At 34.2% G+C, this 13676-nt stretch overlaps 2 protein-coding genes across 3 annotated transcripts; both read left to right on the forward strand.

The window, feature by feature from the left end:
* The first annotated feature begins 1323 nt into the window (after nt 1-1323).
* Nucleotides 1324-3559, forward strand: LOC110666119 (V-type proton ATPase 16 kDa proteolipid subunit). 2 transcript variants are annotated; one of them, XR_009141861.1, is made up of 4 exons: nt 1327-1613; nt 1740-2025; nt 2694-2786; nt 3093-3230. XR_009141861.1 is itself a non-coding variant. In XM_021826501.2 (3 exons), exons 1-3 carry the CDS (start codon nt 1535-1537, stop codon nt 3223-3225), a joined length of 498 nt encoding a protein of 165 aa, XP_021682193.1. In that variant the 5' UTR covers nt 1324-1534; the 3' UTR covers nt 3226-3559. The 2 variants fall into 2 exon arrangements, 1 of the variants encoding a protein (XP_021682193.1); XM_021826501.2 differs by lacking the exon at nt 2694-2786 and having other exon boundaries at nt 1324-1613; nt 3093-3559.
* A 1085-nt stretch (nt 3560-4644) lies between these two features.
* Nucleotides 4645-8777, forward strand: LOC110666111 (probable 1-acylglycerol-3-phosphate O-acyltransferase). The gene is made up of 9 exons (XM_058130790.1): nt 4645-4921; nt 5090-5326; nt 5887-5933; nt 6076-6194; nt 6283-6443; nt 7027-7136; nt 7210-7309; nt 8320-8443; nt 8535-8777. Exons 1-9 carry the CDS (start codon nt 4710-4712, stop codon nt 8658-8660), a joined length of 1236 nt encoding a protein of 411 aa, XP_057986773.1. The 5' UTR covers nt 4645-4709; the 3' UTR covers nt 8661-8777.
* The last annotated feature ends 4899 nt before the right edge of the window (nt 8778-13676 follow it).

Genomic DNA, 13676 nt, shown 5'->3' on the forward strand with positions numbered 1-13676 from the left:
AAGCAATGATGAAGGAAACCATGCTTCCTGGTAGTGGGGGGAACATTGGCTTCCTGCACTTCTTGTTTGTGGTTGCAGATTGTTGTCCGGGAATCTTGTTTGCCTTTTGTCCTCTGATACTATCTGATGAAATCTGATATTGAGATGGAAAAAGAGAATGTTAACTTGCATGATGTGATTATCAAGCAATGGCATGGCATACCAAAATTTCACTATTGCATTCTATTCATTGTACTGAAAGTTTTCATTTCACTCACTTCATTGTATGCTAATTGCCAAGTCGGTCCTTCTCACGTCATGACCTCCAGATTTCTCCTTTTCAAACTGATGAGAATGTTATGACAGCTAGAATACGGCATGGAATCTTATATATACTTTGAAACACTGGAATTATTGTCAAATTTGTTGCTTTGTTTATTCTTTTCTTTTAAAACTAGATAAATGGCGTTATCCTAATCACAAATGGCCTTTGATTGTTGATTGGGAGTGGCTTTGCAGGTTATGATTCTGCATTAAAATTATTAGTTCCGATAGTAGCACGTCACTGATTTGGTTGCCATTTTACTGTTTCATGTTATTGCCATTTCTTGGAATTGCAGGTTGCCGCCCTCTGGCTACCGGCTCTTGAATTTTACGCCATCCAAAATTTTCTTCTTCTTTTTTTTTTTTTTCTAAGTTGAGAACCTTTTGATATGGCATCATTTCGGGTTTGTCTGACATTACTAAATAATTCTTTAAATATATTAATTAGAAGAAATTTAAAATTTATTTAAAGTTAAATTTAATGTGTTTTAATTATAAAATTTTTATATAATTAAATATTTTTTAATATTTTAAATAATGTATTTTTAAGTACTTTTTTAACCTCCTAATTACAATTTTAAATGGAGCTTTTAGAATTGGGAAATTTAACTGTGTTTAATAGGTCTTTTTCGTTGTGGCAGAATAAGCTGTCGTGTGAAGAAAACTAAATAATTCGATGTTATCAATTCTTAAGGATCTAAATTATGAAAAAAAAAAAAAGAGCCGCATCTAAAAAAAGTGAAAACAATTGAATACATGTTATTTTTATTCACTTTAAAAAAATTATTAATAATATTTTTGGAATAGTTATAAATAAAAATATTAATTTGAAAAGAGATATTTTATAAGAATAACTTCCTAAATGTATTTTGTGATTCAATTTAATTTTTACATTGTATAGAAGTGTTGACGCAGTAATAAATATTAAATAACTTCAATTAAATACCAACTATCAAAAATTAAATTATAAAAATGGGACACGCGACAAGTTTCATATTTGGTCACCGTAGGATAAATTGAAGGGTGATAAGAAGTGACAATTGCTTGTGAAAGAGAAATAGCCCATTTTCTCTGTGTAAATCAAGTCTGCTTCAAAGCCCGATTGCTTTCTGACCTCTAAATATTTTTAGTTTCAACCTGACTCCTCTTGTTTGATTCCGATTAGAAATAGCTATAACTATTATCAACTCCAGATTTTTTTCGATCCAAGGAAACTGAAAATCAGAGAAAAATGGCTACGGCATTCAGCGGCGATGAGACTGCTCCTTTCTTTGGCTTCCTTGGCGCTGCTGCTGCACTTGTTTTCTCCTGTAATCAAATCCCAGCCTACATTTTATTTTGATCTTTGTTGCCTTTTTTTTGGCTTTTATTTATAGATCTTAGGTTCGCATTCTCATTTTGATGTGGATCTGGGGTTCTGATCGTGTGTTTTGCAGGCATGGGAGCTGCGTATGGAACCGCGAAGAGCGGGGTTGGTGTGGCGTCCATGGGTGTGATGAGACCCGAGCTGGTTATGAAATCGATTGTGCCCGTGGTTATGGCTGGAGTTTTGGGTATATACGGTTTAATTATTGCTGTGATTATCAGTACTGGAATTAATCCCAAGGCCAAGTCTTATTATCTCTTCGATGGATACGCTCACCTCTCTTCTGGTCTCGCTTGTGGCCTTGCTGGTCTCTCTGCTGGTATGGCAATTGGCATCGTAGGGGATGCAGGTGTTAGGTAATCGCTCCCCCTTTATTTTTTATTATTATTTTTTAATTCTGATTCTATGCTTATGGAAATTTGCTCAGTGAGTGAATCCCCTTGTTTATATACTGCCTGATCTGTTTGTAGAGATTTTTTTTTGGCAGAGATTTTTTTTTTCTTTTTTCTAATTATATGTCCTTTCTAAATTCTGAAGCTATTTGATGCATTTCCTTGTATTTATAGTACATTGAACTACATTGATTTTATGGAAAATCCGAAGTTTGACTTATTATGCTTTAGAAAGAATGAGGGTAACTTGGGTTAAAATTTTTTATTATGATTATGCACGTCAGTTTAATAGTACAATGTCCAGCCTTGTTGAACATACACTTTTGGTGTTCCTCCTGGCTCCTGTCAGGTATTCTTCTATGTAAACCTATACAATCCGTACATGTATATGGGTTAACTGACTGAAGGAACTCTAAGCTCAAAGAAATGGCCGAGTCTAAAATTTTGCTCAAAGTTGGCTCATTTGATTAATACCTCCAGATGAATTGTGTGAGTTGGAGTGGAGGTTCTTGGATTGCATTTTACCTTATTCATCAAATGAGGATTTGTATTTGTGTTCTTCTCTCTGTGTGTGGATTAGTGTAGGAGTGTTGAGTTTTACTTTTGCTTCTTGATATTTGTGTTTGTGTTAGCTGGTTGGGCTTCTTAAGTCCTTTCATTCCAAACACTTGAGATGTAGATAAAGCACTGGGAGTGGAACTGATTAAATTGTGGAAATAATGAAGGTAGGATCTCCTGGAATCTGCTGTTTTCTGAAATTCTATAAATAAGTGATGAGTTCTTTCAAATTTATGTGGTTCAGCTGAATTGCCATTGCAGTCTAATGAAAAATTTTTTTTGTTCTTTTGGTGCTTGTTTCCCTCTCCATGGCCCTTTAAGATAGTTAAACGATTAGCTTTCCATTATCAAGAGTTGATACATGCATTATAGATGGTAGTCTTTCTTTTTGATTGATAGTTTACGTGCTAGAGTTGTTGATTATCAATTTTTCCCAAGAGAGTTTAATATTAGTATTGAATTGCATTTTGCAGAGCTAATGCACAACAGCCGAAGCTTTTTGTTGGGATGATCCTCATTCTCATCTTTGCTGAAGCATTGGCCCTCTATGGCCTCATTGTTGGCATCATCCTCTCCTCCCGAGCTGGTCAATCAAGAGCTGACTAAAAGAGGTCCTTTTGGTAGTTGTGTCTGTTTTGAATCTCTTGATTCATTGAGAAATATTCTATATTAGTTAAGAGTGGGAAATTTTTACCGAAAGGCCTCCAGTGTGATTTCTGCCAAATGAATTGGTTCAGTCGTCAGTGCTATTGCTGTAGACTGTAGTGAACTACAAGGTTAGGTATTAGTTCTTCCCTTAAATTATAAGCTGTGATTGTTTCATTATTCATGTTGTATTTTGTGGATTTATTTGAAGTGCTTGTAGGAATATTGGCCCATATTTTCTCCCTAATGGGTTTTGCGTGAGATAAAAATTGTGAAGCAACGGTCCTTTTATTAACTGTTGGTTAGTTGATGGTACCAAGTATAATCTCTTCTAGTATTGCGTTTGCGTGATGATGATTTGTTGGATGGGCTAATAAACGAAGACTCGCACTAGTTTCATTTTTATCACAGGGAAAATGAGTTTTGCTTAAATTTCTTTCAAGGATTATCCATGAAGCAAATCATTTAAATTATTTCGATTCATAAGTCGAGTTTGAATCTTAGAGCTAAATCTCAAATCAAGTAATTTTTTTCTTTGTGAACTTTCTGATTTTGGCGGAGTTAGAGTCTGAAATTTTTGAATCAGAATTTGACCTAGTCAAACTTGAATCAATCTAAAATCAGCTAAAATCGTCTTGGGGAAAACAAATACTGTTCTTCCCTTATGAACTGAACTGGATTAGAATCTGACAATTTAGATTAGCTCAAACTAGAAGGAAATAATAATCATATGATGCGATTGGCAGCTATCAAGTAGCAACTCGGATGAGCCCATCATCAGTTCCAAAGTGAAATGGGCCCAAAACTGCCGGTTCCAATTCCGGCTAGAAAACTGGCCCGTGAAGAGATTGTTACGAAGATTGACCTCACCCGCTTGATCCAAAGTCAATATTTACCAAAGAGGAATTCAGAGATGCTGGCCCCTAAGCGGTTTTATTTTTATTACGTCACCGCCAACGTAATTTCAGCATATGACGCCAATGAGGACGACATCCGCAGGAACAATGTTCCCGTACCCTCGAGACCACAGAAGATGCATAAGCTAAGCCAATTGGTTTTCTCAAAGTCAGTTATAAGATTCTCACAAGCCCAATCAATAAGAAAGCCTTCGCGACCTCTATTTAGGCTAATTGTTGATGTATTGGGAAAAAAATAATGTTCTCCTTAATAGAAAAATAATTTTTTTATATAATATAAAAAATAAAAGTTATGTAATGATATATATATGCAATGAGTGTGCCTAACAATTTTTTTTTTATCCAAGTAATATGATGTTGTTTACACGCGCATCTCGTGAGTTACTCAGTTACCCCTTTTGCATTCACCACGTGTTACGGAAGCAGAAGCAACCATAAATCCTGCTCTTTTCAATTTGTGGTGATCTATAAATACGTCTGCTTTGCATAGGCATTCATTTTGCATCAAAAAGCGACAAAATAGTATATATGAACTCGCTTCGCCTGCGGGTATCTAGCTCGACATCGAAAATGGCCGAAGAGCTAGGATCATCTGCTGCTGCTACCACCGCAGCATCAACCTCATCATCTACATCATCATGGGCCAAAACAAGATCACTGTGGCCATCTGTTCTCCGTTGGATCCCCACTTCCACCGACCACATCATCGCCGCCGAGAAACGCCTTCTTTCGCTTGTCAAGTAATTTCCTTTATTTTTTCCTCTGCTAATTTTAATATATGAAATCCTAATTGAATTCAATGTTATGGTCAAAATTAAAATCGAGAGCTTTACATGAGGATGAATTCTTTTGATTGTGTGTCTATTTTATAATTCTGACGTTGATGGTTGAATCGCGGGGAATTTCAGGACTCCTTATGTTCAAGAACAAGTTAACATAGGTTCAGGCCCTCCGGGGTCCAAAGTGAGGTGGTTTCGTTCTGCTAGTAATGAGCCGCGGTTCATTAACACGGTTACCTTCGACAGCAAAGAGGACTCGCCCACTCTCGTAATGGTCCACGGATATGCAGCTTCTCAAGGTTTTTTCTTTCGGAATTTTGATGCTCTCGCTAGTCGTTTCAAGGTCATTGCTGTTGATCAGCTTGGGTATGTCTTTTTTTAATTTTTCTGAATTCAATCTGCCTTGTGCTTTATTAACTATATTCCTTTTATGTTCTACACTTGAATGCTTCGTTCCAATTTGCAACTTTGTCTTGTGTGTTTCGTTCCATATGCTTACCATACCATAAATGTGTAGTGGGTAGAGCTTGGCCCAAAGAGAATGAAATATTCTATATTTGTCTCTGAATTTCATCATTTTTTATATCTTAATTAATATGAAGATGAGAAGTACTTTTCTATCAGGATTTAATTGTTTTTCTCTGGCCCATGCTTATGTTTGTTAAGAATTTTAAGCATAACATTGGATAAATAATAGAAACTACAAAAAAATAAAACCAGTCTTCTTTGACCCTTTTGGTATGCATTTGTCATCTAAACCTTAAACATTCATTTTCTTTCCATAAATTTTCAATTCTGCAGATTTTTTTTTAATGTTCACTTTTCTGCCTGGTGTATGTGTGTGTGTTGGTGATGGGGGCAATGTTTGGTTTATATTTTAGATGACATATTTATAGTGCTTTTTTTTTTTTGTTATTTTAATACAGCTGGGGTGGATCAAGCAGACCTGATTTTACCTGCAAAAGCACTGAAGGTTAGATCAAGTTCACATTGTTTCAAATTAAAGAGTGTCCATTTGCTGAGTAGTGTGGAAGATGCCCAAAGTAGTTCCTGTTTTTCATGACATAAATTACAGCCGAATAGTTCTCTTAATTATGTTGTATTTAATAATATAGAAACTGAGGCATGGTTCATTGACTCCTTTGAGGAATGGCGAAAAGCCAAAAACCTCAGCAACTTCATATTACTTGGGCATTCTTTTGGAGGATATGTTGCTGCTAAATATGCACTCAAGGTGATTTTCTTTCCCATGAATTTTAGAATTTCGAGAGCAATACAATGGCATCTAGGCCATTACTGATGTTGTTTATATTTATGTATAGCATCCTGAGCATGTTCAGCATTTGATTTTGGTGGGACCTGCTGGATTTTCATCAGAATCCGAAGCTAAGTCTGAGTGGATTACCCGATTCAGAGCAACATGGAAGGGAGCAATTTTGAATCATTTGTGGGAGTCTAATTTTACTCCTCAGAAGGTTATTCGGTATGCATACATTCTCATATTCGGTATGCATACATTCTCCCACCCCACCCCCCATTATGAGCATGTTTGAAACATCGCTTTATAAGATGAGGACCTTATAAAAATTGATTCATTTCTCCTTTCAGTCATTTCAAATTTCATGATTGCATTGTGTTTACTCTTTATTGATGTGTGACCTACATTGTTTTGTCTTTGAAATTTTAGTTGGCATTTTTAAAAATGTCTAATCACATTTTCCTCTATGGATTTGTTTAGTGTCATCAATCTAGCTGTACATATAATGCTTGCAATAATGGATACGCTCAAAGATTTGGTCTGTTGTCAATTAAATAGTTTAGGTTGAGGTTTTTAATTATTTAGAGCTAAAGGGGTTTCTGATAACGGCTTCGGAATAGGATATGTCTAATGCATACTTGTATACAGAGAATATTCATCTTTTCTTTCTTTTGGTTTTGTGACATCTGGACATCTGGTCTTTTGTGTTCACTCAGGTAGATCTTTTGGTATGTTGAACTGAATCTTGGATTGTATTAGCTGCCTTTACCCTTCAGTTTCTGATTTCCTGGCCAATTGTTTTATCCAGAGGCTTAGGTCCTTGGGGCCCAGATCTCGTACGCAGGTACACAAGTGCTAGATTTGGTGCTTATTCAAGTGGAGAGTTATTAACTGAGGAGGAGTCGAAATTGCTAACAGGTAATATAGAATTTTTTGGAGTTTATAGCACATCCAAATTGATAGGTATCTGATGGTTATTTTTTATTTGCAGACTATGTGTACCATACTTTAGCAGCTAAAGCTAGTGGAGAGCTATGCTTGAAATATATATTTTCTTTTGGAGCATTTGCTCGGATGCCCCTTCTAAAAAGGTTTGATGATCATACTATTTTTAAAGCTATTTCCTAAAACCAGCATGTGAAAATGCCCTTTCGTTTTTATTGTTGTTGTTGTTGGTTTTTTTCCTTGTGTGTCCATTTTGAAGTCTTATTTTGAGTTATTGGGCTTCAATTTCATTTTATTATTTGAAACTTATCCATGTGAACCAACATTTATTGCTATTTGTGTGTGTTGTGAACAGTTCATTCCTTGTTTAGGTATTTAGAACACAACTGAAGCCTTTGTTATGGTTTTCTAAATGTTTATATGGATTTTATGAAGTTGCAACATATGATAAAACAATTAGACTGCTTCGAAGCTTCCTTATTTGAGAGTCTTGGGAACCATTATGGTTAGAACTTAGAATGTTCCCGTGGATTGTTGGATTAGTTGCTTGTTTGGGTTAAGAGTGGATGGGCTTCCCAAAGGAAACTCGTTCTGTGTAAGGCTATATGACTGACCAATTGATTGGACTGAGAATTTTAGTTGCAAGATTATCAGTTGATTGAACTGAGAATTTTAATTTCAAGAGGATATTTTCCTACTTCAAGAATCTTTTGTGGTAACTTAATTATACTCCACCAGAGATTATAAAGTAATCCAAAAATGATGATTCATCTCTTTTGATACCCTAAAAAATACAGGCCCATGAACACACCCACAAACATCACACATGTGCATACGTGCAGAGGGGGGAAACCAAAGTAGTTCAGTGTAAATGTATTTTATGCAGAAATGTTGGTTCTTTTTCTTTTTGTATTTGAAAATATAACTTCTACATAGTCATAGTAAAATATCTTTTCTATGTGCCTGTTCCAATTTTGTTGAGCATCATCATCTTGAATCAACTCCGGCCTATGATGAAATGACTTCTCACGACTTCAAGCGTTACTCAAAATAGATTCTATTACAAGCATAAGGCTTTTTTTTGTACTTAACATTACTATGTAGTGGCTGAAGTTTATAAACGGAAGTTCTTAGTACTCAAAACCTTTGTTTACAGTGCATCAGAGTGGAAAGTGCCAACTACTTTCATATATGGCATTCAAGATTGGATGAACTATCAAGGGGCCCAAGAAGCTCGAAAGCACATGAAGGTTCCATGTGAAATCATTAGAGTTCCCCAGGTCTCTCTCTCTCTCTCTCTCTCTCTCTGAGTTAAGGTATAGAAAATTCTGTGTATCTTGTGGCTGATGGAAATTTTTTGGCTGATTGCAGGGTGGGCACTTTGTCTTCATAGACAACCCAAACGGGTTTCATTCATCTGTGTTCTATGCTTGCCGGAGGTTTCTTTCACCTAATCTTGATAGTGAATCTCTTCCCGAAGGTCTGACATCTGCCTAGGAAGTTTGCTATAATTTTTTTAGCCCATTTGTGTATAATTTATCTCAAGGGTTTCCATTAGAATTCAAGTTGAAAAATCACATTAATTTTGCATCAATAAAACATTCTTCCCATGTATACATGTATTTTTAATATATTTTGAATGTTAAATACAGTTAAACCAATAGTCAAGGGACAAATGCGCCAAGTAAATCCGCAATTAGAACACGTTTACCAAGCAAGATTAGATAGGCGAACATATGGAATTCAACGAACTTATAATCAGCATCAACTTTCACCACTGTAGTGTATTCTGCTTGTCTTTTTTCTTGACCTTTGTAAGAAAGAATAGTAAGATGGAAAATGGTTTAGTGAATGATAATAACGAGGATAAGAAGGCAATAACATAATAAATTTCAATTATCATATAATAGGTTTATTTTAGAATTTCTGATAACAAGTAAAAGAAATGGTACTTTTCTTTCCTCTTGCTCTATCTCCCATGGCAACAAAAATAGCACTTTTTTCTACAGCAGAGCATCCAGGCACAGAAAACTTTGTTGATTAGAGAAGTCCACAGGGTAATAACGAGAAAACAGAATAATTGTTGAAGGGGTCCATTTTTATAGGCTCAGGACCACCTGAAATCGGTAGAGCACAGTAAAAATTTTCAATTTGGTGATGGTTATGGGAAAAAAAACCAAATTGAGTTCCTACGGCCATGTCTACTGTGCTGTAATGAAAGGGATCGGACAAGAAGTTAAAAATTGATAGTGACGGATGTCCATTGTCATTCTCATGAGCCAATTGATTGAATAAATGGCTTTTGGGTCTGAAACTCTGATGTCAGTCACAATGGGAAAGACAGTAAAGACACTCTTCTGCCACTGGCATCTGTGTATAATATGTATTAAAGGAGAGAGTATTTATAATCTGGTAAACTATAATTTTTTTTTTCTTTTTAAAGTTAGGTAAACTATAATTTAATTTTAGAAATTTAATTAAACTTTTAACTTAATTTTAATAATTTTAAAATAAAATAATTTAATTCTTAAATTTTTAATAAACATATAAATTAATATAATTTCAATTAAGTTATAATTAATTCTAACAAAATAATCAAAATACTTTTAATTTTATTTTCAATTGAAAAATAATTTAATTCATAAAGTTTTATTTTATTAACAATTTGATCCTTAAGATTTCAATAAACTTATAATTTAATTTCTGTAGTTTTAAAATTAAGTAATTTAATCCTTAACATTTTAATAAACTTACAAATTAGCCACTAACATTAGAATTACCATTAATAATAATTTAGTAAAAAATGTTTTTAACTCTATTATTAATAAAAAATAATTAGTCCTTAAGTTTTATTTTATTAACAATTTATGTCCAAATTTTTTTATATAGTATAATATATGAAAATATTATAAATTAATATATATATATAATTATTTATATATTATTTAAATAATAATGACAAATAAAATTTAACAAAATTATAAGGGTTTATATAAAAATAGTTATAATATTTAACCATTGATTTGTAAAATATATAGACGATGTTGTAATTAATAAAATTTTTAAGGATGTTAAAGTAATTAATTTATATTTCAATAATTATAATTTAAATTTAAAATTTTTAATTTAATGAGATTCACATTTTAAAAATACATAGATTAAATTATTAATAAAATAAAAGCTTATAAATTAAATTATTAATAAAATAAAATCTCAAGATTAAATTATTTTCAATTTGAAAATAAAATTAAAAATATTTTAATATTTTTATTGAATTAATGAAAATTTAATTAAAATTTTAATGATAAAATTAATTTATAATTTTATTAAAATATTAATAATTAAATTATTTAATTTTAAAACTATAATAACTAAGTTATAACGTTAACTAAATTATAGTTTATTCTTTCTAATTTATAATAACTTTTTCATGCTCATTAGTTTTGCAGTTGGGCCCAAACCATGCAACCTCCGGGACAGTGTATTATTGCGTTTCACATATACAGTGACGATATTTTTTTTTTTTTTTTTGTAAGTGAAAAATTATTAAAGACATTTAAAAAACATAAATTATAATGAAGTCTCTAAAATTTAACAAAATTTACATATTAATATTAGTGTAAATTTAATAACAATTTTATCATTAAATTTTATTTCTGTCAATAATAATTTGATTATCATATTTTACTTTTATTAATAAATTGATCTTATTACTAATGAGTTTTGAGAATTAATTTATTAATAAAATTAAAATGTGGTGGTCAAATTATTAATGAAAATAAAATTTAATGATTAGGCCATTACTAAACATACAAGAGACTAATTTTGTCACGACCCAACCTATGAGCCGGACCGGCAATAGAATTTAGGCCAACCTAAAGCCCTCGAAACCTGTAATAAGCTAACTATTCCTTAACCCAACTCTAAGGCCCATTGGGCGCAATTTCAAGAATTCAACCGGACAGAGTCTGGCCATAAAATGGACTTTTCAACGGGGAATTTTTGACTCACCCGACCTATAAACATAATATATAATCAATTGGGGAGCTCAACTCACCCTCCTCATACTCATAACAACATAAAATAAATGGGAGCTCAGCTCCCTCATTCAGTCTAATAAACATGCATATAATAAGTTTACAGGTCCAACATGGTAATTATATTACAAACCCGAATCAAATGAATATTTCTAACACATGCGGAAATTCTATAATGTAACAGAATTATACAAACATTAATAAACGACATGCGAGAGAGAAAAGCAGGTTAACCTCAAAAATATCCTCCTGTGGCCTGGAAAAATATTGAACAGGAGTGAGTGTTCGACTCAGAAAGTAAAATATTAATTTTAACCATAATCTCTATAACTATCTAAAGCTAATGCACCCTATAGAGTGAAATGCAATATCAGCAATATTTTCACATTATAACAGCAAAAAGGTAATTTGGAGCACTCACACACCCGATAATGTCAAACAATACATATATGGGAGCTGATCCCCTATACAGCTCTCTTAATCTAACTTGTGCCAGCGAAAAACTCAGCTCGGACTTCCACTTAATAACCAAATCAGGGTCCCAGCGAAGAACTCAAGCTGTGTCTACCCCGAAGGACCGGGTCCTAGCGAAAATCTCAAGCCGTGTCTACCTGTCCTATCCATAGCCAACACCACATCACATACACGCCAACGCACGCACACTGCTCCAAATTACCACAACAACATTTATGGCACTTTAACAGTTGTGAATGCAACATAAAACGTGCCTAGAGTTTAACTACATAGATATATACACATAAGTAATGCATGGGCATGCTTGAACATATAATAATAGTGAAATTACAATTAAAAATAATATTTTACTCACATCGACAAATGATCACTGGCGGGCGGGCGGAGGAATAAGGTCGTTCCTGGCCACACGACAATTTTATTACAATCATTTAATAAATTTGACTCAATACAAACTAAGAAGAAGACCAAATACGTCCTAAGTCGTGCCGAAAATCCGGCAGAGTCTCCCCTATCCCTAGGACCTACCCAACCTGCAAATGGGTTTAAAACACACTTCTATATCCATCAACCATATACCCACAACTCAATCATATCACACAGCCCCTCCTGGCATCCAAACAGTCATCAATCACAATATATAAAATTACAGTTAGTCCTTATAATTGACCCTTTTTGCAAAAATTACCCAAATAAGCTCTAAAAATTCTAAAACTTTGCCTCGCGGTCCTTAGCAATATTACTAGGCTATTGCAAAAAGAATCATTATTTTCTGAGCTACCACGAATATTTTATGAATTTTTAATCCCATTTATGCACTAGAAAATTATGAAAAAGCAAGGTTCGGGTTTACCTATGCCGATTCCGACTTTGGGGACGCGCTCGGGACGTCTAACAATGGTGGGGTAGCCAAAATCTCGATCCAATTCAAAGACTTTTTGGTAGCTGGTCTGTCTGGCCGAAAATTCACAGACTCGAACAACTGTCAAATTTCCGCGAATTGAAGATACCTACACGAAGCCCACAACACGGGGGTTAGTACATAAATTTTACGGAATTTTCTAAGCTCATTTAATGATGGGAAAAACACTACGAAGTTCCGTGGGACCCACCGAAAAACGATGTTGGAAAAATTTGAAATTTATATCGCTGCGAAGCTCTCGACGAGTGGAGCGCTCTGGTACTCTCGGTTTTCTCGTGGGGTTCACGGTTTGCGAGAAATCTAGCTAAAAATTCAAAATGGGCTAAAACTTCCGGACAAACCGCTCGATGGATTTCGGTGTTCTTGGTGTCTATGGAAAGTTCTCGAGGTGTAGATGGGTTTAGACATAAGACCCGGCCCAATCGGTGGTCGGATCGGCCAGATTTCGATCGGGAAGACGAAGCGGTGCGCTGCTCGTCGCGTCGCTTCGCGCGACGTTTTCCTGCGTTCCAGGCGACGACCGGCGGCGGGAGGAGGCTGGGGTGGCGCGCCGGCGAGGTGGGGAGGCTGGGGAGGCGGCTGGCCGGCGAGAGGAGGTGAGAGGAGAGATAAAACGGGAGAGAAAGAGAGAGAGGCGACGCGACGCGGGAAGAAAAAGAAGAAGGAGAAGAAGTCGGCCCGATTCAATCGGTCCGGTCTGATCAGATTCGATTTGGCCGATTCGATTCAAGATACAAAATTTTAAATTTTTACTCTGCCTTGGGACTGAAAACGAGGTCCAAAAATTCTAAAAAAATTTCAGAAAACTCAAAAAATTTCGTAGACTCCAAATATATTTTTATTTTTGACATATGGTCTTTAAATTAATTCTTAAAAATCATCAAAGTTTAATTTTTTCGAAAAATCGAACCCGATTTTTAAAACCCAAATAATTTCAAATAATTTCCTAAAATTCAAATAAAATAAAATATCAATATTTACCCAAAAATAATAAATTTAAAAATTAGGGGTGTTACATTTATGAATTTTATTAAATTTTAAAAACTTAATTATAATTTATCTAAAAAATATCGTTCTTTC

This window comes from Hevea brasiliensis, chromosome 12 (assembly GCF_030052815.1).
Source record: "Hevea brasiliensis isolate MT/VB/25A 57/8 chromosome 12, ASM3005281v1, whole genome shotgun sequence".
Taxonomy (NCBI): Eukaryota; Viridiplantae; Streptophyta; class Magnoliopsida; order Malpighiales; family Euphorbiaceae; genus Hevea; species Hevea brasiliensis.

What these genes read in the sequence shown, in the direction of transcription:
- LOC110666119 (XM_021826501.2), top strand. Translation starts at nt 1,535, where the DNA reads ATGGCTACGGCATTCAGCGGCGATGAGACTGCTCCTTTCTTTGGCTTC. An exon ending in TGCTGCACTTGTTTTCTCCT is followed by an intron (nt 1,614 to 1,739) that starts GTAATCAAATCC and finishes TGTGTTTTGCAG; the next exon opens with GCATGGGAGCTGCGTATGGA. An exon ending in GTAGGGGATGCAGGTGTTAG is followed by an intron (nt 2,026 to 3,092) that starts GTAATCGCTCCC and finishes TGCATTTTGCAG; the next exon opens with AGCTAATGCACAACAGCCGA.
- LOC110666111 (XM_058130790.1), top strand. Translation starts at nt 4,710, where the DNA reads ATGAACTCGCTTCGCCTGCGGGTATCTAGCTCGACATCGAAAATGGCC. An exon ending in CGCCTTCTTTCGCTTGTCAA is followed by an intron (nt 4,922 to 5,089) that starts GTAATTTCCTTT and finishes GGGGAATTTCAG; the next exon opens with GACTCCTTATGTTCAAGAAC. An exon ending in ATTGCTGTTGATCAGCTTGG is followed by an intron (nt 5,327 to 5,886) that starts GTATGTCTTTTT and finishes ATTTTAATACAG; the next exon opens with CTGGGGTGGATCAAGCAGAC.